Below are 27,834 nucleotides of genomic sequence, written 5' to 3' on the forward strand. Positions count from 1 at the left end.
CATCAACCATCGACGGGACGACCAAATTGCTCCTGCCTGTGCATACGACCTGGCATTTCTGATGGAGGTGCGTGACCGGCTTAACAACAACACGGCTCGGGAAGTCGCCGAGACTATCCGGCGCAGTCTTCCCGCCCATGTCATCCGCCGTCATAATCGGCCACGCCCCCTCAGCCTAGTGGACGGAGCACATGGCCGGCCTGCTCGACAGACTCAGCGCCAGTCTAGCCGGCCGACCGACCCGCCCAAATTACTCATCGGCTCCCTGAATATTCAAAGCCTGAAGCCCAAAATTCAGGAGCTGACGTTTGAGCTCAATCGACACAACTACGACGCCATGCTTCTGGCTGAGACCTGGCTGCGCTCGACCACCCCGAACCGCCTCCTGGTCATTCCAGGATACACGCTTTGTCGTGTGGACCGCCCAGATGGTAGCGGTTACGGCGGTGTCGCAATTATCACCAAGGCTAAAATCACGTCAACCGCACTCAAGATTCCGGGCCGTGGGAGCTCTGCCAGCAGCCTGGAGTCACTGTGGGCGCTGCTAAAGCTTGAACAGGGCCGGCAGCTGATTATCTGCTCCCTGTATCGGCCACCCCGACACAGTGAGGCTGCTCTGCTTGCCGACTTCACGGACCTCGAGGCCCAACTGCAACGAGTTATAATCGATTACCCCAGTGTTCCGCTTGTCATCTGCGGCGACCTCAACTGTGATTTATTGAAAGAGCCCAATTTCCGCGCGCGTCAACACCTAAGCAGCTTCCTATCAAATTACTCATTAGATCAATTAGTGACAACTGCAACATTTTCCTCCGGCTCGCTCCTGGATGTGTGTATTGTTAACAACCGTGATCTCGTTTGCGACACCCGTGTTAAATATTGTCACTTCAGTCCTCACAAATTTATCGATGTCGTTGTGAATGTGCCGAAACTGCGTCAAAAGCCCACTGTTATCTCGTCTCGCTCCTTTAAGCGTTTAGATCACCCTGCACTGCATCATGACTTACTCGATGTTGACTGGGATTATGTATTCTCCGCCGAAACCGTCAGTGATAAGTGGGATGCTTTCTTGTCTTCCTTCGTACCTGTTTTCGATGCCCATGCCCCAATTAAGCGTGTGTCTATCCGTAACCCGATTGCTCCTCAGTGGCGGCGGAAGGTAATTTTGGATGGGGGTGCAAAGTTTTCTCGAAGGGCCCCTCTGGAAGTTTGGGCCCCCCTTCATTTTTTTTTTTTTGAATGATTATTATTGATTTATGAAAAACGAAGATTTTGGAAAACTATCCCCATGGATGACTATCCCCATACACACAAGTTCTGCAAAAGGTTTGAAATTACAGTGTACCTACCTATCTCAAATAATGAAAGCATAAAGATCGCAAATGCAGCTAGTTTTTATCGGCTAATCTTTTAGTCTAGCCACCACCCGCAGCGTCTCGAACCACTTTTCTGGATCCGCAGTGGACCATTGAGGGCCCTACGAGACCGTTCCAAGAATTGACCGTGTTTAGAAGCCCCTTGGAATTGAAACCGACCACATAGAGACTCCTCCAGAGACCTACATGACTCCCCAGACTGAATGAGCCCTCCGATCAGGGTCGGTCCCTTAAAAGTTGCTGAAAGGTGTCAGAAGGCAGTATAGGCTCGAAAGTCTTTTGAGGGCTCTCAGAAACCGGCATCGGACCCCCAAAAAACCTGTATGGAGGCCCTCCAAAGCCGGGATGGAGGCCACATGAGCCGCTGTTTAGCCTAAAGAGACGGTATGGAGAACTGAATAGAGGAAAGGGGTCTCAGTGGGGCCTTCAGGGGCAAGCGTTTAAGCCTCAAAAGTATGCGTGGGGTCTTAGAGGCAGGTAGACCCCTGGAGTATGCACGGGGTCCCAGGAGCTCGCGTGTGAGCCCAAATATTCGGCTGGTGGCTACTAGAACCAGCATTGGGATTCTTAGGACTTAGAAGCCGCTTAGACCCACATTTCACGGGTTATGAGTCCCAAGAGTCGATGTAGGGGCCATAAAAGCCGGTGTAGGGCCCATGGCCCCATAAGTTCCGACATTGAGACTCTCAGAGGCCGGCGACGGGGCACCAAGAGCAGATAAAGTGCCTCAACAAGCCGACGTGGAGACTGAGAATCAGTGTGGAATTCCAGGAGCCTACGTGAGCTCTCAGAGACCTTCGTATTTCGTAAGGTCCACAAAGGTCGTTGGGTCCTCTGAATCTGAACTCTGCGGGGCCCTCCGAGGCTAGCATGTCACCTGGCACCTGCCTGCGTTGAGTTGAGACCCTCCGAGGCCGTCGTAGGGTTCTTCAGAGGCCAGCGTTGGCCCTAGAAGCCGTCAAGAGGGCCCTCAGAAGTCAGAGGTCAGCATGGCCCCTGGAGCCTGCCTGCATCGAGGCCCTCAGAGGCCGCCGTGGGGCCCTCAGACGCCAGCGTGGGCCTTTGGAGCTTGCGTTGGGTCTTAAAGACCATCGTGAGGGCCCACAGAGGTCGTCGTCAGGGCCTCAGCCCCTCAGGGACCGTCCTGGGGTCCTCAGAAGTTGTTGTGAGGGCCCTTAGAAGCCTTCGAGAGGATCATCAGAGGTCGTCATGAGGGTCCTTGGCCATAGTGAGGGTCTTCATGGGCCCTCAGATACCTTTGCAGGGCTCTCAGAGGCCTTGGTAAGACCGCTAGAGGCCATCGTTAGGGTCCTCAATAGACCGTTGCAGGGCCCTCAGATGCCAGCAGCCTGGTTGTGTTGGGGCCCTCAGAGGCCGTCGCTGTGCCGTCTGAAGCCAAATGGGCCCTCGGACTTGAGTTGGGTCTAGGACCGTCACGAGGGCCTTAGAGACCGTCGTAGAGGCCCTCAGAGGCCAGCGGGCCCCTGGAGTCCTGTGGGACCCTCAGGCTCAGCGGTCGTCATGAGGGCCCTTAGTGGTCGTTATAGAGCCCCAGGGGACAGAGGTCGCCGTGAGAGCCCTCAGAGATCATCGTAAGACGTAAGGGCCCTCAGAGGCCGTCATAGGGCCCTCAGACGCCAGCGTGGCCCCTGGAGTCTCCTTGGGGCCCTGGAGCCTCTGTGGGACCCTCAGCGGTCGTCATAAGGGCCCTTAGTGGCCGTTGTAGGGCCCCAAGGGACAGGTCGTCGTGGGAGCCCTCAGAGATCGTCATAAAAGGGCCCTCTGAGGCCGTCGTGGGGGCCCTCAGATGCCGCATGGAGCACCAAACGCGGCTTGGGACACTTCTAGCCGGTGTGGGGGCCCCAAAGACTAGCATGGGGCGCTCCTAACCATAATTGGACATCCCGGATATCAGTGTTCGTTTCCCGATCACTGGTTTTCAGGAGAAAATGTATTGGATGGTGCGACGGGCCCCTTGTACGGATTTTGGGGGTGCAAAAAGATATGTTTGCACCCCCATGTTTTTCGATGGGGGTGCAGCTGCACCCCCTGCATCCCCTATTCCGCCGCCACTGTTGCTCCTCCCGTCTCCGTCGCCACTCGAGATCTCATGTCCCAACGTCGCGCTGCGCTCCGCCATTTAGGCCGCAACTCGAGCGAGTACAAAAACCTTAACCGCTCTGTCCGGGCGGCTTTGCGTCGCGACCGGCGGGTGGAACTACAGAGGGAAATCGGGGAACGGGGCCCCAACAAAGTTTGGCAATGTATCAGGTCGGTGGTTGCCGGTAAGAAGGATGGTTCTGATGTTCAGCCTGACCTATCTGCCAATGACTTAAATTCTTTCTTTGTATCCGTCGGTCCTCGTGTCGCTGCCGAGATCCGAGCCCAAAACGCACCTACCGATTTGAATGTACGTCTTACCCGTGTTGGCGCATGCAGTTTTCAACTTCGAGAAATCACACTTGCCGAGCTTGAGCGGACGATTTTCAGCATGCGTAGCTCGGGTGCTTGCGGTACCGACAGTGTCTGCGTTCGCATGCTGAAAGCCGGATTCCGAGCTATTGGTGGTGTCATCCTGCATATTATCAATACCTGCTTAATTCAATCCGATATCCCCGATTCATGGAAACATTCCATAGTTCACCCTCTGTTCAAATCCGGCAATCCTTCAGACCCCGCAAACTTCCGGCCCATTTCCCTGGTTCCTGTAATTATGAAAGTGGTTGAGCGCATTGTCCATCAGCAGCTCTACATCTATCTCTCTCATAATCACCTTCTGGCATCCTCACAGCACGGCTTCCGCCCCCGGCACTCTACTGAAACCGCGTTGTTGTCCGTCACTGAACGCATCCTGGCCGCCACCGACAAGGGGCAGATCTCAATGCTATGCCTTCTCGATCTTAGTAAATGTTTTGACGTGATAGACCACGAGCTTCTGATGCAAAAACTTATGCTGCACGGTATCGAAATTTCCTGGTTCGCCGCCTATCTTCATGGACACACCCAGAGCGTGTCGTTGAAAAATGGGTCCGGAAGTAGAGTGCTGTCTCGGCCTCTTCCTAATACCATGGGTGTCTTCCAGGGCTCTGCGTTAGGGCCGTTACTTTTCACCATCTTCTCTAACAACTTATCGCTGTACGCGGGTGATGCAGTAGTCTTTCAATATGCCGATGACACCCAAGTATTGGTTAGCGGTCCTGCCAGGAACCTTGGAGTTCTCATCTCGCGCATGGAGGTTTCGCTCGCGTCACTCAACGAATGGTTCTGCGCTAACGCCCTGAAGGTCAACGCCAGTAAAACACAGCTCATTGTCTTCGGCAGTCGTCAAAATTTACGCAAATTGCCAGATTTCAGGGTATCGTTCCGTGACGCAGCGTTGCAGCCGTGCGCGCAGGTGGGGAACCTGGGTGTCACTTTTGACAGTACTCTATCCTGGGACGCTCACGTCTCCGAACTCAGCCGCCGGTGTACGGGACTGTTGATCGGTCTCTCCCATGCGCGCCACAGTCTCCCGGATGGCATCATTAGAACGCTCGTGACAGCACTCGTGATCTCACGCATTCAGTACTGCCTCTCAGTTTATGGCAATGGGTCCCAAAAAAATTTCGATCGTCTCCAAAAAATTCTGAACTTCGCTGCTAGAGTGATTTTCGGTCGCCGTAAATTTGCCCATGTCTCTGACCTGCGAAAAAAGCTCGGGTGGTTGTCCCCGCGTCATATGGCTGATTACCAAACCCTTGTTATCGCCCACAAAGCCATTCAGCGCGGCGAACCCGAGGAATTGGCAACCATGTTCGTCACAAACAGCGCTGTCCGGGAGAGACACTCCAGGCAAGACCACCTCTTTCACCTTCCGCGACCACGGCTGGAAACGGGTAGGCGGCGGTTCGGCTATCGAGCCGCTGCTCTACTCAACAGTCTCCCAACTCAGCTGTCGCAGCTGTCTCCCGCCCCCTTTGCCCGATCTGTTAAAGCCGCGATAGTGGACGGGGCATCAACTGATCGTCGCTGACCAACAGTGAGTTGTACCTGTGGTACTACGAAAGTGTCTCTGTCCGTGCTTTGACGTGAGTGAATGTGTGAATGCTGTGAATTAGATTAGTAACCGCGGATACGGATTCTGAGCAGTAATCGCCACGCACTTTCAGAATGTGGATCGCTCATGATTGTTCAATACAATACAATGGATGCATCGAATTATATCCCATCGCTGGATGGGCAAAGCAAGATGACAATGAAGTAGAATTATTGCAACATTAATTGCCAAAATCACTTGCTCATCAGCATTCAAAGGTTAGTTATTTGCACTATCAGTCATTTCAATGTGAACCAAGACACACTCATACAGAACGCATTACGAGAGAGAAAAGCACCGGCGATGTCTTTATATAAAAATATGTTCCGACAGTCACCCGTTATGAACCTGGCACAAAGTACGACTAGAGTTGGACATTTGGACTCTGACGCACACGTTTGCACAGCCGAGGACATTACTGCTTTAGACATTACTGCACATTACTGCACGTAGCGTAGGGTAGTTATACCAAATGCCGATGTTGAAGTATAAATATTCAGATGATAACCTTCATAATAATAAATCGATTGGTACGTTACAAATTAAGATCCCACCGTTTAGGTTCTAAGGGATTAAGTTATGAACTACATCAGACAGCTGCGTTGAGCTTATAATCCTGTCCCCCCCCCACCCAAAAAAAAAAAAAAAAAATCCGACATGCAAGAGAGACAAACGTAAAGCTACCGGTTCCTTCATTTTTACGCGAATTTAAGCTTATAAATCTTATGGAACCATTCTTGTAGCTCTGCTTGCCTAAACTCATCAATGTTGCATTGCAATCTTTCGTGGGGGCTGGTCAACCGACTGCTGTCGCATCTACACATGGACGTGATGTGCCACATAGGTAGCTATTACCTTGAAATCACCTCACAAAGTCAATCTATCTGGATCAATAACAAACAAAGCACAATGACACAGCTGCGCACAGTGGCACATTCCATCGCCCTTACTTCATTTTCCTAACAAACCCAGCTTCCCCAGCTGCCTTTATAAGCCGTGACACAAGCCCCGCTTCAGTCGCTGACCTGGGTTCAGGGCCGGATGACGCTCTGCGTGGCGACGGTCGAGACGGCAACTTCGCTAGCATGTTCAGAGAAGGCGAGATCGTCTCAGCTGACTTCAGGCAGAGGCTGCCGGTCCGGCTCCACGAACCTGGGGAAAGGTAACGCGAGGGCGATTACTTAATGGCTTTGCAAAACAAGTAAAAGAACACGGTTGGTAGGCGATAAGCAGATTTCTAGCCCAGAAAATAACACCCTAACGATGTATATATTTCAATCATACAAGAAATGACTCAATAAATGTGCCTTCTCAACAAAAAGTCTTCGATACGAAATAGGTGTGGCAAAAACTCTTATGCATATAATGAACATACCAAGTATCTGTCTTCTACGACGATTTAGACGTTAGAAGTGAAAACAATTATTATGATTCTGCCTGTGCCTATTATCTGTTCCCATTTCCCGCTTCCCACTCCCCACTTCCCACCCACCGTAAGCATCTCCCATCCCAAACCTCTTGCACCTCACCCTCCCACAATGCGACCCTCAGTCCTCACCTCAATCTCGCCTCCTCCGAGTTAATCCTCTCCGGTGAATAGTACCGTCCCACGAGAGCTGAGTCCCACAGGTACTCATTGCGCCGCCGAAACTCGCGGAAAGTATTGGCGGAACCGGTGATAGGATCACGCAGAGCGGCCGCTACCAGACGCACGAAACAGCACGTGACGGTCTCGTGGTAGCCGCGGGAGACGCGGGTCTTGTTGACCACGTTGTAGCGCTGGATGCCTTGCCTGAGGGACAAGATGTGAGATGGGTGGTTAGTATCGGTAGGGTATCGGTAGGCTTTTACATAGAAAAGGTGATTTGGAGATGATAATGCAGACAAATGCATTCTGAACCCAAGAAGATGAGTATCAGAATATTGCCTACACCATGCTTGAGTTTATAAACAAGAATCGATTTAATTTTTTCCTACCGTTACTTTGCTTTCCTTCTTCCCTCTAGAGGCCATCATAACAAAATTTGTTTTTACTTAACGAAATATCCAACACCTTCCAAAAAACTTTAAAAGGCAATCACAATCACAGTCATCCTTGAGGATTACTCTTTCCCATGCCCTGATCTAGCTGCCTTACTTGATGAGTTTCTCAGCCTCTGGCAGCGGGTGCTGTCTCAGGTAGTTCCAGGCCATCCGTATGTGCGCCTCGTGGGTCCAGTCCTCAAAGGGCAGAGTCTGGCGCTCAAACGCCGACATGAACGCTGCCTCAGCCAGACTGTGGTACGACCTGGCAGGGATAGGGATGGAGATTGAATGTAATGATATATGACTGGACGAAACAGTGGCCAAGTGTGATTGCCTGACCAGTGACCAGGTGGTGGTGTGGTGGTGAATTGGGGTTTTTGGGCGCCCGGACTACAACTGTGGTCATCGGCGCCCAACCAGTGACCAGGAAGGGTACTGGTCAAAGGTACTAATCATTAAGTACAGAGCTCCGGTCTGGATTAAGTTGCTTATCAAAACGCGAAGAAAAACTTGCAAAACTAGCGCCGTTTGCTTATAAAACATACCTATATGGCTATGGAAGAACTTCACGGACATTGCAATGAAAAAATAGTCTTGTGAACCGAGCAACTTAAGAAAGCTGGAAGTGATATTTAGGTGAGCTAAACGGGTTACAAACCAAAGACATTTGAGCTGTGTGGTCAGCGCTGTTTCACTTACCGCTGGTAAAACACCATCGGAGGGCGGTCCTGGGCCACCGTTGACTCCAAAACCTCCCCATAGATGACAGCGTGGTCGCCCACTATGTCCGATTTGAACACCGAACACCGAATGCCTGCAAAACACAAACAAATAGCGATGCTGTGAAAAGGATTTCGGGGGTGACACAGCGGAACAATTTCGTTATGCTGGATGAACAACAAAAACCAAGTAACAGTACATGGCTTAAAAAACAGCTACTGTCGCAATGCCCCCCATGGAGACATCAAACACAGTACCTACAGCTCCATTTGTTTCTCAGAGCTGTGCCTATTACAGCTTGTCCGTATCATTATGACATTGACAGGTACCCGTCATCTCCTTTCTGTCAGAAATTCGTCTGTCACTCTATTCTGCCTGCGAGTCCTGTCAAGTTGATCAATTCGTCTATCCCGTCTAGCCGTTAGTGAATCAATCGATTCGATTATCAGTACCTGCGGCCACATCTGGCAGCAGAGGCACCCCGTTCTCGTCGGTGGTGTGAGAGATGCCATCAAACTGGTCCTCGTTCTTCTCCGGAGGACGGGCAAAGTGGACGCTGAGGCTCACCTGTGAACAGCACCGGGAAAGGGGAGGTTAGAAGGTGGCTAGAGGCTGGGCGGTGTCTCTCAGCTGCCGGGGCTAGACAATCGATCAACACAGGGCTGTCACATCTGTCCAAGTGACTAGAGCTCTCTCCTTAAAAATCACTGAACTAACTGAGGATGACTCAATATTTACACTGCTTATGCAGGTCGTCAGTCAATCGTAATAACGGCATTTATTGCCTCTCGGAGATAAAATTAGACAGAAAAGTGTCAATAAACAATGGATTTTGGGTACGAGCAAGAGCTGCTGCACAGGCAGAGAAAGTGTGTACTATGTAGTGCCCAAAACGTCCACTACGCACCGACCTCCTCCCTCTCCCCACCATGAACCCGCTCTCCCTCCCCTCCCCTCAATCGACTGACCTGTCGCTCTGCCAGCACGTGCACGTTGAACCGTCCCGTGTCGAGCACCAGCCGCAGGAACCTGCTCGGCTGACCGATACATACGCTGACCAGAGGTGGGTGTGCCGAAACGCTGGTGAAGCTACTGCAGGTGAACCCACGCCGTGGACCGCCGGCCGCCGCAGCAGTTACTACGACAACTGGAGGGTAGAGAAGAGGTCAGGTCAGGGGAGTATTGTAGAGCAGATGCCCGGTCAAGGGGAGTACCGTAGAGCAACAGTCATTAGGTCAGGGATAGTACGAGCGTTTTAGGAGGATGAGTGTTTCCAGTCCAGGCAAGAATTGGGAATAACACCAAGTGTGAAAGATAGTGACGATATTGGTATTTGCTAAATCTATAATCTACAAAACTACCCAACCAAACCTGACCCACACTTTTATCCATACGTTCTTTATACCTCACGTACATTTAAGCGCTACGTACATTCATCCTACGTACTTTTACCGGCGTACATTTACCATACATACTTTTACGATATGCATTATGCACTTTAACCCTGAGAGCCTGAATATCGTTGTTAAGTATTTTTGATTGTGTACGGCGCTATGCTAAGCAGAAGCTGCGGAGACTCCGGTAGTGTATCAACTATCAATCAATCACGCTATGCCGCCACCTAGCGATAATTACGAAAACTAAGTAGATGTCGCCGCTAGCACAACTATAGCAGCGCCATCTACGCGTCGTCCACGGGAGGTTTCTCCGTGGACCTCAATCCTTTTGATTTTTTTTTTGCGTAGTTCACAGCAAAGAAAATAGGTTGGTAGGCCTCCATATCTAGTGAAGTCGTTTTGAGTAAATAATAGTATCTTCAATATGCTTGTAAGGCGTGTGAATAATATAATTTGTCCATTAATGGAGGAAACTTATCAGCAAACCTTTATTATTGTTTTTTTTTTTTTTCAACCAACTAGTAGCCTAACTGAGGATGACCAGCAGCATACCTGGGACAGGCACCTCCCTCATCACAGTAAGAAACTGCATCTTCTTCTCATCTTTATCTGATTTTGCTGCACTTGTCTGCATCCTGCATCCTGAAGAAAAATGAAACAACATGTTTCCTTAAAATGTGGAAATTCGTTTATAAAATCAAACTAATAAATGGTTCACCAGGCAATATATGAGCCATATATGAAAGATATTTGTGTTCAGAATGTATAGCATACCATAGGATAGGCATTAAAATGATGAAAACAAATTGAAAATTTGTGTTCAGATTAATGTATAGCATAGAATAGGCATGGAAATGAAAATTAGTTATAACTCACCAAAGAGTGAAGAAGAAATGCTCCTCAATCTTCTACCAGGGGAAAGCAATCCCATGCTTAGTATACTGTTTGGTATGACCATTTTGAGGCAGAAGTAGTCTGACTGCCTGCAGGTCTGCACCTACTGGCTGTTGGCATACCACACCATCCATTTAAAGGTTAGATACAAACAATGAAATAGATCATCCAAGATAAGCATGGATCATTAATTACCAATAACCACCATATGACATTCAGTAAATGTGATGCGTTCAAATATGTTTCAACATCAAAATGTAGGGCAGAGCAAAGGTTAACTGAGGCTGAAATGGACACTACATTTGAAATTAATTATTGAGTCACGAGCAGGGCTGCGGAGTCGGAGTCGGAGTCGGTCGGAGTCGACAGTTGTGACCAGAGTCAGAGTCGGAGCCGATTTTAGAAACCCGAGCCGGAGTCGGAGTCGGAGTCACCGAAAATCTGTCGGCTCCGCAGACCTAGCAGGGCTGCGGAGTCGGAATCGGGAGTTGGAGTCGGTCAAAGTCGACAATTCTGCCTGGAGTCAGAGTCGGAGTCGGAGCTGGTTTTTGAAAGACGGAGTTGGAGTCGGAGTCGCCGAAAATCCATCGACTCCGCAGCCCTAGTCACGAGGAATGACGCAAACAAAGTTAAGTATCAATAAAAACTTTACAGATGAGTCCTGCAATTGCCAGCAATTATTGAGGTGGCAGCGCAGCAAGGGTGGCAGCATAAATTGGTCAAAGTGATAAGACATGGCAAGCATACCAAAAACCAAAAACGGTGTTTTTTAACAAAAAACTGAAACAGCTAAAAAAAAAACTGGGACAAAACATGGAATTATGAGATTCTTGAACTCAAGTTATCAGTAAAAGAAATAGGTTGTTCACCAGTAATTTCACCTCGAAACAATATTCGGACCTATCGACCTTTCTTGTAAGCCACAGCAATCAACCAAGGTATATAAAAACACTGCAAACACTGCAATCAACAATCCCAGCAAACCAACCAAACCTTGCAATTTTGTTTATGTGTGAGTGTGCAGCGAATATCTGGGGCTCACTAATAAAGACAAATACAATTTTTGCCTTTTGACCAATCAGCGCCCTTAAAGTGGACTAATCACGTTTCATAAACGGCGCGGTAATGACAAAGAAATACGGAAGGTAAAAGTTAGAATGTATCAATCGATAATGATATGTCCCGGAAATTTTGTAAAATTTATGAAAAATGACACTTCACACCGTAAGGTTGACTTCCATTAGGAAGAAAATATTTTTTTGAATCTAATACCATTTCATCTACTTGTAATATCTTCGAAACAGTTAATTTGTATCATTTTTGTAAAGTTTGTTTTTGCTCGCTTCCAATCGATAAATTTTTTAAAAGGAAAATTAGGAAATATACTATACCGTTTGTTTTCGACTTCTTGCTTATCTTTCCCAAAGATATAACTAAACCAAGTGATCTGCAGGAAGAGGCATGAACCTCGGCAATCAATCGGAAGACAAGCAATTTAAAATCACAATAAATCCTTCTTTATTATCGATAGACATTTGATACGGCCAGGTTCATTCCAGATGCCCTTCGAATGCATACTGAATGAAAACAATATGTAAACGTGATGTAAACATCCTACACTTTCATTGCACTTGTCGATGTCGTTACCCCCCCCCCCCTCTTATTAGTGAATTGATCAGGATCTTGCACCCATTGCCCCAGGCCCACTGACTGCACCGACCGATAATATGGGTTTATTGTTCATGACCTTTTTATATGTCGAGTGAGTCAGTTATGAATGGCTATTAGTAGCATTGTCAATGGGCGCTGGTATCACTTACTTATCAGTATACAAAATTACAGATTTTTGAAGCGTACCGACTAGTTTAAGATCAATATATTGATATCGGGCATTGCTTTCTTGGCTTGATCCGAAGCTCTGATTGGCAGAAGCGCGAACTTCAGCTCAACTTGGTTGGGTGAGTTATCATTATTGTCATCATCATCATCATCATGTCAATGTCAATCAAATGGTTGACTGTCAAGTGTCAAGTGTCACCTCCTTAGTCCCTTCACCTTACACTTAGGCTTACTGGGCTTGCCTCCTAGTAAAGCATCAAGTATGTTAACCCATCAATTATATTCTTTGGAGAAAACAATGATATAAACCTTCCGTTGCTGACAGTGTGCTAATTTTGATGTAACGTGATTGTTTTTTGCGGCAGGTGTATTTTCAGCTGTCATTTTACCCCAGAGTGTGATGTTGGGTCATGAGTGGACAGAGCTCTGCGCCAGAAGGCAGTGAGGAGCCGACAGCACCACCACGGCCACAGCAGGCTCAGAAGTGGTGGGAGGCCATGTGGTGTCCCAACAGTGCCGGTGCACAGTTCTGCTTTTTTCTCTGCTGTGTGTTCTCGGTCTTCTCTGCAGTTAGTCGCAGGTGTGTTTTGGAATTGTGTGCAGGGACGTAACTTAAAAGTTGCAAGCACATACCTACTTTGACCCATGCAAAGAATAGCCATTTTGACAACTTTCAAACATTTTTTTTTTTGAAAATGAGTACCTAAAGCAAAATTTGTGAAATTAAGGATTTGCAAGCAAATTTACAAAGTGCTACCATTATAGATTTTACCTACCCAGAAATTGGTGATGAAGTTAGGTCATAGAGTTGTCAATTTCCTGTAATGTTAATGCTGAATGTGCTCTTAGCAGTAATACCTACCTGTAAATAGTGTCTCCCCCCCCCCCCCACCTTCCTGCACCCATTCACTGCTTATATCACTTCCTATATTAAGTATATTTCTCCCCTGCCTCATACCCACAGCAGTCAGTTATCGTCGGCTGCCTCATTTACTGACACCCCCCCCCTCCCCAACAGCCCCTTTCTGCTGGCCCCCCTGGTGCCTTCCCAGCCAGCAGCTCCTTTCTTCGGTCAGCATGACCCGGTGGCAGACTACTTCACCGGTGATACACCGGCAATGCTGAAGAGAGCAGCCGCCAGCCATGCCAGCGTGCTTTTCTTCTATGCTCCGTGGGACAGTGCCAGTCAGGCTGCTCGGGTTGAGATCCTACAGGCAGCACATGTGCTGAGTGGTCAGGTAAGGATGGGAATTGTGTGTGAATGAGGGTGTTGTGTGGGACTAGGGGAGGAGGGAAGGGTTGGGGAGAGTTGTAGGGCTAGGGTCATGGGTAGGACTGGACCGGGAGATGTGGCGAAGGGTATATAATATATGGTATATATAATGTTTATGTTGTAAAAATTACGTAGCAAGCACTCATTGGGCGAGACTGATAAAGAGTGGGGCGACATTGCCTGTTTTACGGTGGACGTATTTAACGCTTGGCTTAACTCAAATTCAATGATGAATTGTAGAGTCATTTTCGTAATTTTCAAAAACTCAGAATCGGGAAATTTTCTGGTGAATGATGAACTTTTCACTGCCGTGACCTGAAATTAAGCGGCAAGTATCGAAGTTTATTTCGCATCCTGCTTAGCTCTTGGGCGCAAAATGACCTCGCAATCGGCGCGCCCCTAACCCCCAACAAACAAACAAACAAACTGCTTAGCTCTTCACTTTCCGTGGCTCTCGACTGACGTTTGACGATTTTCACAGGTGGACGTCCTCGCCATCAACTGCTGGCATGTTACCGGAGAGTGTCGCAAGAAAATAAAGAACATCGCCGCTTTCCCGCTGGTTATAGTCTCACTCCGGCACGGACGAGGTAAGGACTATGCTAACTCCTTAGTCTCTCCCTCGTATTTTCGCGGTAAGGTCCGCAGTCACCGCGCTTATCTCTCCTTCCATTCCGCCGAAGTTATCAAAGTCACAACCAGTTATTCCTCAGCCTCAACCACGGGTTTGTAAGCACTAAATCACCTACACCACTTTGCTTCCCGTGGACCGTTTGCATCCTCATAGCTACAACTGCGGCAGAAAATCTGGAAGTCAACTGCTGGATTTCTTGGATTCTCTGCATGTGTAGTTACCTAAGTGTTTTCGATGCATCGGAAAAAACTGTTAGTTTTTCATCAGTCAAGGTCCATTTTACATCGACGATATTCCCGTCAATCGGTGATGTCACATGACTCTTTTCTGTCGCTCCTCTCCCCCCCCCTCCCCCAACCCCTACAGGCGTGCAGTACTCTGGCCCACTGGAGGCCGCCCGACTGGTTCGGTTCGTTCAGCGTGTGCTGCGGCCGCTCAAACGGCTAGAGACGGCTGCCGATCTGGCCCTGCTGCAGGCTGCTAGCACGGTTAGTTGATGGGAAGTGGTCTGGAACTAGCTGTTGGAACCTCGGAAAATAAGACGTGGTGGGGTGCGACATGGGTCTTTTTGGAAATGGAGAAAAATGTTTCGTTAGCCGGTGGGATGCGTGGATGATGCGTAAGTTATTTGGTTTCGTTCTGTTTCTTTCAGCGTTTGGTTTTCGAGTTCACCTGAGCGAACGAGGAAGAAGTTGTTGTCGACATACCGTTGTACTTTTGAAATACGTTGATCGTTGTTTGAATTATCAGTACCAAGATTCATTTACGGGATAAACAATCTCGAAATAGTTTACCTTAAAGGTTTATTGCGCAGCGCTGGATCAATCAAGATTCAGGAACGAAATAAAGATTTCCAGATTTTCTCAAGTCTCACCTCTCTTTCTCTGTCACAGACGATAGCGGTGGGCTACACCCCGTTCGTCGAGGGCCGTCCGCCGGCCTCCTACTTCAGTCTGCTGCGAGCCGCCCTACTCAGCCTAGAGGAGCGGCCGGGGGCCGACCTGGCCTGGGCAGTGGTCACTAACGCGCGAGCTGCCGCCCGACTGAGGCTACATCACCCCGGTGGACTGGCCGTGGTGAATTGGAACGGCACCACGGTTAGTTTGGGTAACAATCTATCTCGTTGACTGGGTATGTGTCTTGGGTAGGTGACAATATATCTCGTTGACTGGCTGGGTATGTGTCTTGGGTAGGAAATAATCTTTCTCGTTCACTGGCTGGGTATGACGTGTCTCGGAGAGGTAACAATCTTTCTCGTTGAATGGCATGGTTGTCTAATGTCTATGCCTATGACTGGGGATGTAACCGACCTATTAGTTGGCTTATGGCGGGTCGGCGGTTTTTTCGCTTCCCTCGACCCCGGTCAGCGTCGGTGCGTGACCGATTATTTTTGCATGGCTTTGACTCGACGTCAGTGGGTCGATATTGTGGAATGTGGGGAGACCGGGATGAGGAAGGGTTCGATCGAGCGGGTAACTCTGCCTTTTACCTCGACGGGTATACACAAGGAGTAGTTATAACTTGTATACAAAAACAAAATTATACGATACTGACGATAACATGCTGACGATAATGCGTTTGAAATAGATGCACCGTGACCGACGTCATATCGGATAGTTGATTTATTTGTAATAACTATAACGGCAATAAAGTTAAAAATATCCTGTTTTCACGAAATTATCTAGCCGTATAACGTCTATTCAACTCTTTGGTGTCTCTTTCCCACCCAGGTTTTGAAGCAGCCGCCGAGCGGCGCGCTCACGGCGGAGCTGATGAAAAGCTATGTTTCGATGCGCCGCCGCGAGATGGCAGGCTGGCTGGAGTTGCCCGACTCCAAGTCCAACACGCTGCGTGTGGTGCTGTCTGGCGGCGCGACGCTGCTGGTTTTTGACCGTCGCAGACCTCTAGCGCCCGCCGCCGATCTACAGGCGGTCTCAGCGGTAAGTGAAAGCAGGCTTTGAGCTCAGTTGATTTATTCCTGTGTTCCTTTCAATTAAAACTGTTTTTTCTTCTTTGCTTTGTGCTTATTCGCTGCCGCGCTCGTGGATTGAACATTGCAAACTTTTTAGGTATATCGCTTTAGTCTTCTGGATTTGGTTTAATAAACTGTGCGAGCGTGTTGCCGATCGCCTTTAGCATAACACTCAGAAGCGACCCCATCCCCATCCCTAAACTGTTCTTTACACTGTGTTTTTATATCGTCAGGTTCGACGCGTGTGGCTGGACTACAACAACTGTAACAGCTCCGAGGCCGTCACCAAACTGGGAAAGATCCACCACACCATATACAAAAGTTAGTGGCTAGCTTAGTCTCTGAGCTCGTACAGTGTAACTGATCTCTGCTTTCATACAGGGAAGTAGATGCCTACAGTATATGTCTATATTTAGAGATACCCAGGGAACTGATGTCAGTAATCGCTTGTGTTCAAAGTCTTGCGCGGACCTTGTGTTCTTAGATCACTTAGGTCGAACCGGAACTAAACAGTAAACACCTTTGTCTGTTCGCCAGCTCTGATGCCCAAGGAGCAGCAGCAGGTAGCCGCGTGTCTACGATGGACGGACAACGGAGATGCCCCTGGCACAGCCGCAGAGCCAGACAGGACACACGCGGACGTAAGCTCGGGGCAACCTGGCAGTGAGGATGGAGAGCTGAGCAGTGGAGAAGAACTTGACAGTAAGACAGAACGTCAAGACAGCCAAACTGGAGAGAATAATAATGCGCCAATTCAACAGGACAGTGAGCCAAGCCAGGAGGAGAGCACTTCAGGCCAACAGGAGAGTTTATCTGACGAGCAGGAAAGCTTGTCGGACCAGCAGGAGGACAGCGACTACCGCGCACAGTCGTCCAAAGCGGCCGGTAGCTCTACCCCACCGAGAGACTTCATTCATCCTGATCCCGGGTAAGACGGCACGGGGCGCGACTTCGGATGTTTCATTGCATTGGAATGCCGTTAGGCCTGTGTGTCTTATATGCTCAGGTGACATCAGTCCCTTTATATGTGCTGCTCCTTATATTTTGTCCTCATGTCATGTCCTCATCATCTTACTCTGTTGTTTTGTTTCTTGTCGTCACTCTCGCCTTATCTTACGCTCCCTACCGTCTCTCCCATCCCAGGCTGCGTGACCTGGTGTGGCAGCAGAGTTTATCCCACTGCCGCGGTCTGCTACTGGACCTGCAGCAACACGGACAGCATGTCCGAGGACAGCGGGATCAGGAACAGAAGTCTGAGGAGAAAGTGGTTCCTGTCAACATCACAGGTTAGTGACTCTCGTGAATCATGACACCGCTCAGTATCCGTTTTACTGAGTATCGTGGCCTAGTTTTGAGGCTCCGGAAACTTCGCTGTTACCAATACTCTCATCCATGTTTGACACATTGTGCAAACTTTAACGTGCATGCTAGCGTACGTTCACTTTATGGCAATATCTTCAGCATTTTTAACCTCGTAAGAGATATCATATTCATAGTATCTCTGTCCAATGTCTCCATGAATATCATAATCGATAGGAATTGCCCATCTTGTCTCCTTTTCCTACCACCCTTCTCTAGCCCCACATACCCAGCCAGTGACCCTTGTTTTCCCTGTGCTCTCTCCCCCAGGTTTACACTGCGCTACCAACCGCACTCTCTCCATCTACCTATTGGACTCTGTGCGCCACGCGGCACTCGTACGGAGGCTGGGCCTGACACCGGGCGGCGCCGGAGCCGTCATACTGGATGCAGAGGTATTGCAGCCGGGCTAGGTGTGATAATGCGATGGTTTGGATTGTTCCTGGCTCAGTTTTTCTGAAATTAATGCGCGGTGGCATATTTTGAATTTTCGTGGTGTGTTTCCATTAGCAACATTTTCCGAGTCCTTGCGCTAATCGCTATTTATTGCGTTGTTTGACATCAAACATTAACCGCATATTTGTCCCATTTACGTCGCTCGCATATTATCAGCGTATTTAGAATAGCCTTTGCTAAGCTTCATTCCACGCCATGTGACCAGTCACCCACGATGCAGCCGCTCACCTTCACCTACGTTTTTGTTTGCTGAGCTCCAACCGCGTTCAACCTCTGGTTACCTCTTTGCCTATCACATTGCACCTGGCTCCATTTTTAGAGTGCTTTCTAACTGTTCCTCTGTTCATCCACAGGCGGAGAGTCAGTACGTGCTAGACGGCCCGGTGACTACTGACTCATTGAGTCAGTTTGTGGCCGACTACACGGCCGGTCGACTGACTCGGACTCTGGTATCTCGAGCTAACAACCTTGAAAGCGAATGCAGCGACGACGATGAATGCTGCCCCTCATCGGCACCGAAGGCTTCGGTGGATAGTGGTTTCAGCTCACCGCATTGGGACTTTGAAACCGTCCCGGCCAGTGATGGTAAAGAAGACAGTGATGATGTAGAAAGGACGTCAGATCGTGATAAACCGTCAGCGGCAGATGATGTAGCGAGCGACGGAACCTGTGTAAAACCGTCACAGGTGACGTATGGTGATGTGACATCACAGTGTGACGTTTTATCACATTGTGATGATGTGACGGCGAATGGAGAAGCGAGGACTGAGGATCTTTGGTCGGAAGCTGTACGAAGGCCGACTGTTCGACCCCTGGTGGGTCCGACGGAGCTTACCTCGGAAACGTTTAAACAAGTGGCGCTTAACAGTAGTGAGGTGAGTCGTCTGGTAGAGGACGGATGAGACTGGGTAGGATGGCTGATAGAAGGCGCTGGTGTTTCGTCTTTCTTTAGGGATGCTGTCCCTCCGTAGTCAACACGCTCGCTGGTTTTGTGAAAATGTTTTTTTTTACTCGGCTGTTTTTCGGGAGGGAGGTAGGCGCATTTAGTTTCTGGGCCTGTTTCAGAGCCCTTGGATAAAAAGTGGGGAATCATTTGACTTACATTTGTGTCTTAACCGTCTGTGATCTTTGGGCTTTTCTCAGTTTTTGGTACGTGCACTCCTAAAACTCTCAGTGTTCTCAGAACTTTTAGTGCTCTCAGAACTTTTGGGTCGGTACCTCCTATCAGAACTTTGTGTTTCAATACTCTGCCAAAAGCAATATCTGTCAGTATTTTTTTTTTTTTCACCACCTCCATGTCCATGTCCATGTAGTACATATGTGTCTCGCCTGCCGCCAGTGGCGATGTCGGCCGAGTTGTGAGCTTTTGGGGTTGGGTCTTTTATCTTCTTTGGCGTGTTTGACAGGGGTGGCATCATCGTGTAGGGCAGTCTTCACTCTTCATTGGGCTCTGGAGCGATTTTGTTTGCTTGTCTCAGGACCGCTTGTGTTGAGTCCGGTGTCGGCATTGGGTTGGCGGATAGCACTCTTTTGACGTCAGCCTCACGAACACGGAACAACAGGTCTTTTTTGGGGGGGGGCTTTAATTATATAGCTGGTATATATTTGTTTGTTTTTTGTTGCTGTTTTTTGCCACTTTTTTCCTCTTTTGTCATTTTGTTCACATAGTGTTCACATGCACGATAACACGAGTTTTTAATTAAGTGAGCCTTTTTTCATACATTTTTTTTCAACTAATTTTTTAGCTTTCCATTTTTTGGGGGGGGGGGCTCTTTTTTGTAAGTTTACATGGCCCGGGGGAGGGAGAGCAGGCGGAAATCACGAAGTTGGAATTGTTACCGCCCGCGGTTGGGCTTGTCTGACATCCACCTCTCGCGTTCCGTTGCAGGACGTGATAGTATATTTCTACTCTGTTGGCTGCGGCCACTGCACTGCGTACTACCACGTGTTTCTGGCCGCCATGCGGCTGTTCACAAACTCAGGGTTGCGGTTCGCGCGGATAGATGGCGCTGCCAACGACCTGCGCTGGGAGTTCTCACTGGAGACCTTCCCAACAATTATGTATCTTCCTGCTCAAAGGTAAGACATCTGTTTCATCCGTTAACATCCCGCCTGGCTTAGCCTCAAAGCTATGAAAATGTGAGTTTGTCGACAATGCTCTGTGTTTTGTCGACCGATGAAATATTTGCACGCCTGCGGCTTGTATTCCATTCAACTTGCCTCCTTGACACGTGTCTGCAGTCATACCGAGTCGCAACTGCAAGATGCAGAGAAATCGTCAAGATTGATAGTCGAGTGTTCAAGCTAGTTCTTGCTCTGTGTCCTAGGCGTAATGCTTTATATTAGAGTCCTTACGGGGCCAAAGCCTCATTCCTTCTTTGTCATAGCCTTTATTGACCCTAACGGCTAACATCCCTCTGTGCCGCCGTTTCAGGAAATCCGAGAGCCGTGTGTTCCCGGCGGACCTACCCATCACCCTCGGGTACGTACTGCGATTCATCCTGGCCAACGCCAGCAGCTCAGTCCGACACGCATTCTTCTACAGTCAATGTGACGCGGCGTGTCGCGCAACTACAGCTTACAAAACACGCCGACAGGCGGCGCTAGTGCGGCGGCGGCAGCTGAGTGGTGCGAGACGGACACTAACGCGACACACGGCAGAATTGGCGAGGCTGCGACGAGCGTTACTTGCTACAGCGAGAACTGAGCTGGATGGTGTATGACGTTACATAGGGAAACGTCTTTATTGCGGTTGGGTGAAGTGAACGGGGGTACGTTATTTTGGTTCCCGGCCGTGCAGCGAAGTGTTCCATTGGGGATTAGCAGTGCTGTTCGCGGAAACATTCGAGAACTATTACCATCAATGAAGGCGAACGTCAAAGGCGTGAGAATACTGCCATCACAAGCTCTGTAACGTCATACATCACTGTCGTCTGACGTCACGACCGCACATCACGCCCATCACTTCCGTCGGCGCCACTAGAAGCAGCACCTGTCAATCCAGGTCGAGACTCATTCCATACGGGACAGTCTTCCATCAGCTACAGCTCAGCCCCGGCAGTGTCCTGTACCTGGACAGCCGACTGGTTGAACTTTTAGCTAGCGGGCCGATCAAGTTGTTGGATTTCGGGCTGGCTAGCTGACTGCCTAGAGTTAGCTGACTAACAAGCTGGCTGCTTCGACTTTTATGCGATTGGCTGACTCGTTGAATAGCTGACTGGATAGCTGGCTAGCTAGCTAGCTGGCTGGCTAGACTTCTGGCTGACTAGCTGATTCAACGTTTGCACAAAGCTGTTCGACTTGCTGGACGTCCAGCCGTACGACAGTCCACCCTGAGCTTCTTCCAGACTAGTTAGGTACTACCTCAGCGCCCGCTTATGTCGGGTGCCCATGGCGGCTGTAGGCGAGGGAATGTAAGAAAAAGCTTGGCACCGAATCCCGCCGTTTGCTCGAAGCTGTCATACTGATGCCAGGCCGGGTTGAAAGCTTGACTGCAGGCTGTGGCTGGGGACGAAAACGCGTGATCTTTCGGTGGTTTAATGGTCATTGAAGCGAACGATATTGCCACCGGTGATGTATGCGTGAGGATATTGCCGTCCAATTCCACTTGGGCCTGGCCTGTGGGAGTCATTTTGACGCTAATTCCGATCGGGTTGTATGTTTAGGGAAGCTCTGACGGTTTGTGAAGCGGACCAAGTGTGGCTTGTCAGCCCTGTTGCGCTTAGCGGTTTTCTAGCTCGAGGGGTGCCGGATGGAAGGCGAGTGGCTATGTGAAGACTGGGTCGTGTGAACACCGGGTTTCGGTCTGGTCAAAGCCGTTCTGAAGTGACAAGGTGGCGGGTGTGGTGAACATATTTTTTCGGGATAACTCCCGGCAGCCACTCGGGCATTGCGATGGGGGTTCTCATGAGAGTTTCGTGGTGGATTCCGATCACAGATCGACGCAGGGATGCGTTGGGCTACGTGTTAACTGGAGGCACTACTGTGATATCTACCACAGGCACGTATTTTTCACACCATGGCACAGTGTTGTTGACTGTTTAGTTTTGAGTTTGTGGGGCTAGCACTTATTAGGATGCTTCGTAATATCAATATCAACTTTCCTCTAGCAGGGAAGATATAGGCTTTCCTCTGAAGTGGAAGACACCGGCTTTCCTCTAGCAGGGAAGATATCGGCTTTCCTCTAGCAGGGAAGAGACTAGTTTGTGCCGAGTTTTGCCAGTTCATCGGCCAGCGATGCGAAACGCATGTGTGACGGGGCCAGCTCAGGTTTTGCCTTTGGTATCTATTATCGCATCGATCTGATGTGGGCTATTTCTGGCGATATTTGGGGTTTCCAAGGGCATTTGCCTGCCACGAACTACGGTGGTAGGCCTACTTATGGGTGGCTAATGATTTGTTAAGTTATTTACGAAGACATTTATATTATTTCTGTGACTGATATGGCTTGTTTGGTATATAATAAATGTTCACAATGCATTTTATTGGTATCTGTTTCTGGATTGGGAATCTAGTGGGATGAAATTATGTTTGTCTTGTGTTCTTGATCCATGATGAATTGATTATTACGTTAAAATGTGAAGCGATGCAGCAAAATGCAGTTAAACGCTAAAAACAACTCTGTTCCTGTCTGGCACAAAATTTGTAACATAAACGGCGAGCTCTCAGAGATTAATTGCACGCTCCGTGGAACAAACACTGCGTAAAAGTCAATGGCCCTTTAGTACCTGTTTGCTGTTTCGCACGCGTCTGCACACGTCTACATTGGTGTGTATTCTCTGGTCTATTTCTTGATCTATTTCAACGTCTTGGAGCACTGTCCGACATCTAACATGAGGGACGAACGACTTTATCGACTGTTTTTAAATTTCGCCAGTCGTTCAGTTGGTACTTGAAGCTTTTGTTTTCCTTCCATGAATACCTAAGCTTTTGGCGTCAATTTCTTACACTCACTTCAAAGTCGCAACCATTTTCTTCAGTTGAGGACAAACTTTATTTTTATTGCAATACGAGTGGCAGTGAAAATGACAATGGTGCGGCTTGCGTGGGACCTGTTCTCTTCATTTGAGCGTTAGTGTCGGTATGTGGCGTCAAGACGACGGATAAAGAAGAGACGTCTTCATGGCACCTTTCGTCGGAAGTTATGCCTTTCAAGGATGCCAGTCGATTCAGCTGAAGACGAGCTCGATGTTCGACGATGAAAAGAACTATAGCTGGTCTTCAGGTAGGTAGGACAGTCATTAGGTGTGTGTATTAAACTGCTGTCAGTAAGCCAATCGCTTAACGTTTCATTCAGCTTCATGATCAAATATGTTATATATCCATATTCCATTCATATCTTGCTGCTCATGCTGCTCTCGATGCACGTTTATTTTCACTAAACCCTAACATAGTATGCACACAATAATTAACAATCTAGAGTGCCATTGAATTTTCACAGCTTTTGGATACCCAAAAGGCAACAAATAGCACCAGTCCTCCCTTCCCTTCTTCTTGTAGGTGAGCTGTTTGAACGGCCTCCTTCTGCTCGCGGCATTCTTTTTCGCTCTGGCCGGCTTCTCGGGAATCTGCGGCGGCCTCTTGTACGGGACGTCTCACATGTTCACTATGGTCGGCGACGCCCACCTGGTCAACCCAGAGACGGCCTCCAGCTTCACGAAGAAGCTGGACGCCAAGTTCGACAGCTTCAGAAACAGCAGCGCAGCCAAGGGCAAGCTGCTCAAGGAGATGGGAATGATTACTTTCTATGTAACAGGTGAGACAAACACAAAGGTCTTGCAGGTATCCCGAGTCCTAGAAAAAAAAAAAACGGCGAAGAAAAGAATAACAATCAGTAGAGCTCGTATCTTGAGATTGTCTTTGCATTTTGTTTGACCTCTTATTTCATCTCACCTTTCCCCCTCCAACCCTCAAATCCTCTACCCCGTGTTCCAGGCGGCCTGGCAGCACCAGGCGTCATCTTCCTCTTCTTGGCGGGCATCGAGTTCTGTCGCACGTTCATCAACTCCCTTGGTGAAGAGCCTCCGCCTGAGGTGGTCCCCGTCGCCGCGCCGATGATGCTCGAACCTCAGGAGTCCCTGACGTGCTGTGCGACCGCTTGTTGTCCAGATAACGATATTTGTTGTCATATGACGTGTGCAGAGCCGACGGTGGAGTGCTGCTGCTGCTGCTGCGCCTCAGTCTGCTGTCCTGACTCGGATACGTGCTGCGCTATATGATTGAGGTGAGGACTGAGGATGATGGGTATGGGGTGGCATGTATGGGTGGAGTACGGGTATTGGGTATGGGATGGGTATGGAGGGTTTAGGTGGTGGTTGGGATAAAATGTGCGTAGACTGTTTGACGCCGCTATCCGTCATGCGTTGGTTACGTCGTGGCGTGGCTTTGACATATCGACTTTCTGTCCCCTGAATCTTCGTCCGGCATTGACCGAACAACATCAGATTAGATTGCTCCGTTTTTTTATGATGTGTATAGTGCTGATTTGGATATCAACAAACGCCACACGATCAACCAAATGATATTTAAAAAGGTTAAAAAACAAAAACGTTATTATCAAGACTCTACGGTTGACACGACATAGCAGATAAAGATGACCTCGGACCAGATAAACAATAACATTTTTATTTCTGTTAGCGCATGTTTGACATCCTTTTAGGCAGCACTAACATTGGTGACTCGTTCCCAGATTGTGCTTGGCCAACCTGGCCCATATTCACGTCGAAGGCTAAGGCGGAACCGTCAGTACGAGGCCGCTTCGTAAGCTATGTCCACAGTGAGATGCCTGCGATTCTCTTCTTGCGATACAGTGCGATGCCTGCGATACAGTGAGTCAGGGACTCTTCTCAGAGTGGCCGACTTGCAGTGACCATGTTTGCAAGTGCGGTGTGTTTCGTCATGTCATATGCTGATATCAAGAAAATGAAACATGCAATGTGTATCTACCTTCAATACACGCGTTTTGTAAAACAGCATTGCGCGGTGTCTTCACAACGGAGACGTGAAAGAAAAGTTGCACGGCTTTTTTATTATGAAAATAGCCTCCCACTGCGATATTGGCTTGGAGCCAATGGAAGCCAATGGAACTTAGGTGTAGCCGGTGTAGCCAAGGTAGCAAGGTATAAGGTATGGGTACTAAGGTAATTAATTAAAATAAATAATGTATATTGGCGAAGCGGTGTAGCAAATATTACCTTTCGAAAGGTGATAAACCGCAACGCTAGATGAGAAGGAGCAAGCAAGATGAAAGTTATGTTGGTGTTTACTGCTTAACAAGTTTCAACAAGTTTTCTGCTATAATCGTCGATTTATTATGTAAAATGCTAGCAATTAATTATGTTTAAGGTTTTGTTGAAAACCGACTTTTAATGTTTCGTCTTAGCTACTGATCCTTTAGCACTGCTTAATACATGAAGAGAGTCGTCAATAAGATTTAAAGTTTAAACGTGCTTTTACTGGAAGCATAACGTTTATCTATTTCATCCAGAAATAGTGTTGACTCGAAGATTGCATCTTTCTCTGCGCGCCAGCGAAGAAAGTCACCATGGGATCCGGAGGCATTCGGGTAAGTTTATAATGCCTGTGAAAGTAGCACCTAAATAGAAAATGTATCTGTCCCTGCCCGTTTATTGCGGCATCTTTTATCACTATTTACTCCCGCAGGACAAGTCATGTCCACTTGCTTCATTAGTAATGTAAGAGATAACGTTACAAGACGGGTCTTCCGTGTTGGTCATTGATTAGCAGCCAAGTGATTGATATGATCCTGTCCTGTCGCTGAGGCACCTGGGATCCGAGACCTTTCACATTTCGACATGGTGATGATCTCGGAAATTGATAATGTTGAGTGACACCTTCGATACATTTGTTCACTAACGGCATGAAGCTGGCATAACCATTTTGTGCATGCCATTTTAGTTAATGTATCCCTGTTGTTACCCTTTTTATCATTCTATTCAACATAAAATTCTTATAACATGTGACGTTCACGCTTAGGTAGGTAAGCAATTAGTCTTCCATTGTTAATCCCGATTGTTTTGAACTCTATGCAAGGGCAGCAACCGGTGGCTCTTTGACGTTGACTGCGCCAATATGCTCCTTGATAGGCCAGCTGCCAGTCCACGCTCTGTATCCTGGCCGGTATCGCTCTGGGGATCGCCCTGCTCTGTCTTCTTAGCGGCGGCATCCTCTACGGCGTCGCCAAGGCGTTCACGGGCGTCTCCAACGTGCACCTGGTGAACCGCACCACGGCCTCCAACTTCACCAAAGGCATGGACGACAAGCTGGATAACATCCGCGAGGGAAGCGCCGAGAAGGCCGTCTGGTTCATGGAGAAAGCGCATGAGATGTTCTACGCAACAGGTGAGGCAGGCTGGGACGGAATCTCGAGGAATCTAAGACACCCTTATTTTGCAGAAACGGTAACCGGTCATTACGAATTGCGTTCGTAAAATGTCAGATTTTTTTTAGTTCACAGAAACGGTAACTGATTATTACGAGTTTTGTCCGTAAAATTTCGATTGGTCCATTTCCGCGCCATTCATTTCCTGCGTAAGACAGAAATAATAGATTCCCTCAAGTTTTCACGACTGAGCGCGTATCGCACGCTTCTATGTAATGAATGTGATAAGGGATAGCACTGCACAGTGCACACATTGCACACTGCACAGTACACCGGGCAGACTCATATCCAGCCTCCTCCTCACCTCTCCAATGCTTGCCCTCGTCCTTTCTACTGTCCATCCCCGTTCTCACATCGTTCTATAATCCAGTCACACGCCTCTCCCATCTCACAGGTGCCTTCGGAATCGCCTGCGTGGTGTTCCTTCTCCTCTCCTGCGTGGTGGCCTACAAATCCCGTCCGACTCTAGCACCTCCCATCATAGCCGACCCCTTCGCTCCTGACGAAGAGCCTCCACCGCCTGGTGGCGAAGAGGACGGGGTCATTTCTCCAGTGCCGCCGGCGGGGTCACCGCTGCCTCCAGGATCACCGGTGCCTCCTGGGTCACCGGTTCCCCCAGGGTCACCAGTACCTCCTGCCTCACCGCCGCCTCCGGAACGCGCAGCAAGCCCTGTGGCGTAGATGATGACGAGGCTGAAGGAAATAGACTGAACGTGCTGACCGCGCAGCAAGTCCTGTAGCGTAGATAATGAGAAGGCCAAAGGGACTGACCATGCTGACTCAGTGAGGTGGATTGGGTTGGAGAGGATTGGTTACCGTGGTATCGCATTGGGAAATGGGATGTTATTTGAAAACAGCTTGTAGAAAGAGGAGGAGCGGCCAGGTTTTGCTGGGTGGATGCTAAGATTAGCTCGAGAGAAAACGCTACGATGAGAAAACCCGAAAGGCTGCTCGGACGGCTGGGTTGGTTGATCCTCAGCTGTATGGGGAACGTAAATGCTCGGTGACTTGAATACGCAGCAACGCTTAGATTAGGTGAAGCTTACGTTTTATCATAAGAATAATGGTTACTTAATAGGACTCAAAAGGTGCTTGGCGCTGGCAATGGAAATAAATGCTAAGAAAACGTCGAATTGCAGCTGTCTTTAGCATGCGGTCTGTCCTTTAACCCGCGCCCCAGTGGCGGTCTCAGCCAACTTCGCCCTAGTGGGGGGGGGGGGGGGGCATATGTTACCACCCACCTCTAACTCAAAAACTAAGAGGGCTAGAAAGACGCGGTAAAAAGCAGTCGACAGCTCTCAATGCGTACGTTTGAAAGTATTTAGGTCATTTTCATCTTAGAGCAATATTGACATTGAGGTCACTGTAGGTCATCAAAGGTCAAAATTTGTCAAATGTCATTATATTTCTCAG

At 48.7% G+C, this 27,834-nt stretch overlaps 4 protein-coding genes across 7 annotated transcripts; 3 read left to right on the forward strand and 1 right to left on the reverse strand.

Annotated features, from left to right (window-relative positions):
• Positions 1-6,058: 6,058 nt before the first annotated feature.
• LOC122370400 lies at positions 6,059-11,614 on the reverse strand. Of its 4 annotated transcripts, none has more exons than XM_043345963.1 (9): positions 11,481-11,614; positions 10,470-10,597; positions 10,146-10,235; positions 9,165-9,343; positions 8,649-8,763; positions 8,176-8,290; positions 7,589-7,738; positions 7,010-7,243; positions 6,059-6,603 (listed from the first exon to the last, which is right to left on the reverse strand). In XM_043345963.1, the coding sequence occupies exons 2-9, from the start codon at positions 10,549-10,551 to the stop codon at positions 6,561-6,563; spliced, it is 1,008 nt and encodes a 335-aa protein (XP_043201898.1). In that variant the 5' UTR covers positions 10,552-10,597; positions 11,481-11,614; the 3' UTR covers positions 6,059-6,560. The 4 variants fall into 4 exon arrangements, with proteins under 4 accessions (XP_043201898.1, XP_043201902.1, XP_043201901.1 ...); XM_043345967.1 differs by having other exon boundaries at positions 11,388-11,482; XM_043345966.1 differs by having other exon boundaries at positions 11,357-11,482.
• A 487-nt stretch (positions 11,615-12,101) lies between these two features.
• LOC122370401 (thioredoxin domain-containing protein 11-like) lies at positions 12,102-22,499 on the forward strand. The gene is made up of 14 exons (XM_043345968.1): positions 12,102-12,445; positions 12,692-12,906; positions 13,345-13,564; positions 14,081-14,189; positions 14,600-14,721; positions 15,127-15,330; positions 15,964-16,173; positions 16,439-16,526; positions 16,743-17,133; positions 17,349-17,491; positions 17,835-17,959; positions 18,374-18,895; positions 19,909-20,099; positions 20,455-22,499. Exons 2-14 carry the CDS (start codon positions 12,737-12,739, stop codon positions 20,741-20,743), a joined length of 2,784 nt encoding a protein of 927 aa, XP_043201903.1. The 5' UTR covers positions 12,102-12,445; positions 12,692-12,736; the 3' UTR covers positions 20,744-22,499.
• A 192-nt stretch (positions 22,500-22,691) lies between these two features.
• Positions 22,692-24,991, forward strand: LOC122370402. The gene is made up of 4 exons (XM_043345969.1): positions 22,692-23,244; positions 23,520-23,775; positions 23,955-24,243; positions 24,709-24,991. Exons 1-3 carry the CDS (start codon positions 23,218-23,220, stop codon positions 24,236-24,238), a joined length of 567 nt encoding a protein of 188 aa, XP_043201904.1. The 5' UTR covers positions 22,692-23,217; the 3' UTR covers positions 24,239-24,243; positions 24,709-24,991.
• An 89-nt stretch (positions 24,992-25,080) lies between these two features.
• LOC122370403 (histone-lysine N-methyltransferase SETD1B-like) lies at positions 25,081-27,557 on the forward strand. The gene is made up of 3 exons (XM_043345970.1): positions 25,081-25,584; positions 26,126-26,381; positions 26,816-27,557. Exons 1-3 carry the CDS (start codon positions 25,564-25,566, stop codon positions 27,100-27,102), a joined length of 564 nt encoding a protein of 187 aa, XP_043201905.1. The 5' UTR covers positions 25,081-25,563; the 3' UTR covers positions 27,103-27,557.
• Positions 27,558-27,834: the final 277 nt, after the last annotated feature.

The sequence above is a fragment of the Amphibalanus amphitrite genome, unplaced genomic scaffold, assembly GCF_019059575.1.
Source record: "Amphibalanus amphitrite isolate SeventyFive unplaced genomic scaffold, NRLGWU_Aamphi_draft 001130F_arrow, whole genome shotgun sequence".
Taxonomy (NCBI): Eukaryota; Metazoa; Arthropoda; class Thecostraca; order Balanomorpha; family Balanidae; genus Amphibalanus; species Amphibalanus amphitrite.

Excerpts from the sequence above, each read along its gene's own strand:
- LOC122370400 (XM_043345963.1), bottom strand. The coding sequence starts at position 10,551 with ATGGTCATACCAAACAGTATACTAAGCATGGGATTGCTTTCCCCTGGT. Across the intron at positions 10,236-10,469 it reads CATTTCTTCTTCACTCTTTG|GATGCAGGATGCAGACAAGT; the intron begins GTGAGTTATAAC and ends ATTTTTCTTCAG. Across the intron at positions 7,739-8,175 it reads CCGATGGTGTTTTACCAGCG|GTCGTACCACAGTCTGGCTG; the intron begins GTAAGTGAAACA and ends TATCCCTGCCAG.
- LOC122370401 (XM_043345968.1), top strand. The coding sequence starts at position 12,737 with ATGAGTGGACAGAGCTCTGCGCCAGAAGGCAGTGAGGAGCCGACAGCA. Across the intron at positions 17,492-17,834 it reads GGTTCCTGTCAACATCACAG|GTTTACACTGCGCTACCAAC; the intron begins GTTAGTGACTCT and ends TCTCTCCCCCAG. Across the intron at positions 18,896-19,908 it reads TGGCGCTTAACAGTAGTGAG|GACGTGATAGTATATTTCTA; the intron begins GTGAGTCGTCTG and ends GTTCCGTTGCAG.
- LOC122370402 (XM_043345969.1), top strand. The coding sequence starts at position 23,218 with ATGAAAAGAACTATAGCTGGTCTTCAG. Across the intron at positions 23,245-23,519 it reads GAACTATAGCTGGTCTTCAG|GTGAGCTGTTTGAACGGCCT; the intron begins GTAGGTAGGACA and ends TTCTTCTTGTAG. Across the intron at positions 23,776-23,954 it reads GATTACTTTCTATGTAACAG|GCGGCCTGGCAGCACCAGGC; the intron begins GTGAGACAAACA and ends CCCGTGTTCCAG.
- LOC122370403 (XM_043345970.1), top strand. The coding sequence starts at position 25,564 with ATGGGATCCGGAGGCATTCGG. Across the intron at positions 25,585-26,125 it reads TGGGATCCGGAGGCATTCGG|GCCAGCTGCCAGTCCACGCT; the intron begins GTAAGTTTATAA and ends GCTCCTTGATAG. Across the intron at positions 26,382-26,815 it reads TGAGATGTTCTACGCAACAG|GTGCCTTCGGAATCGCCTGC; the intron begins GTGAGGCAGGCT and ends CCCATCTCACAG.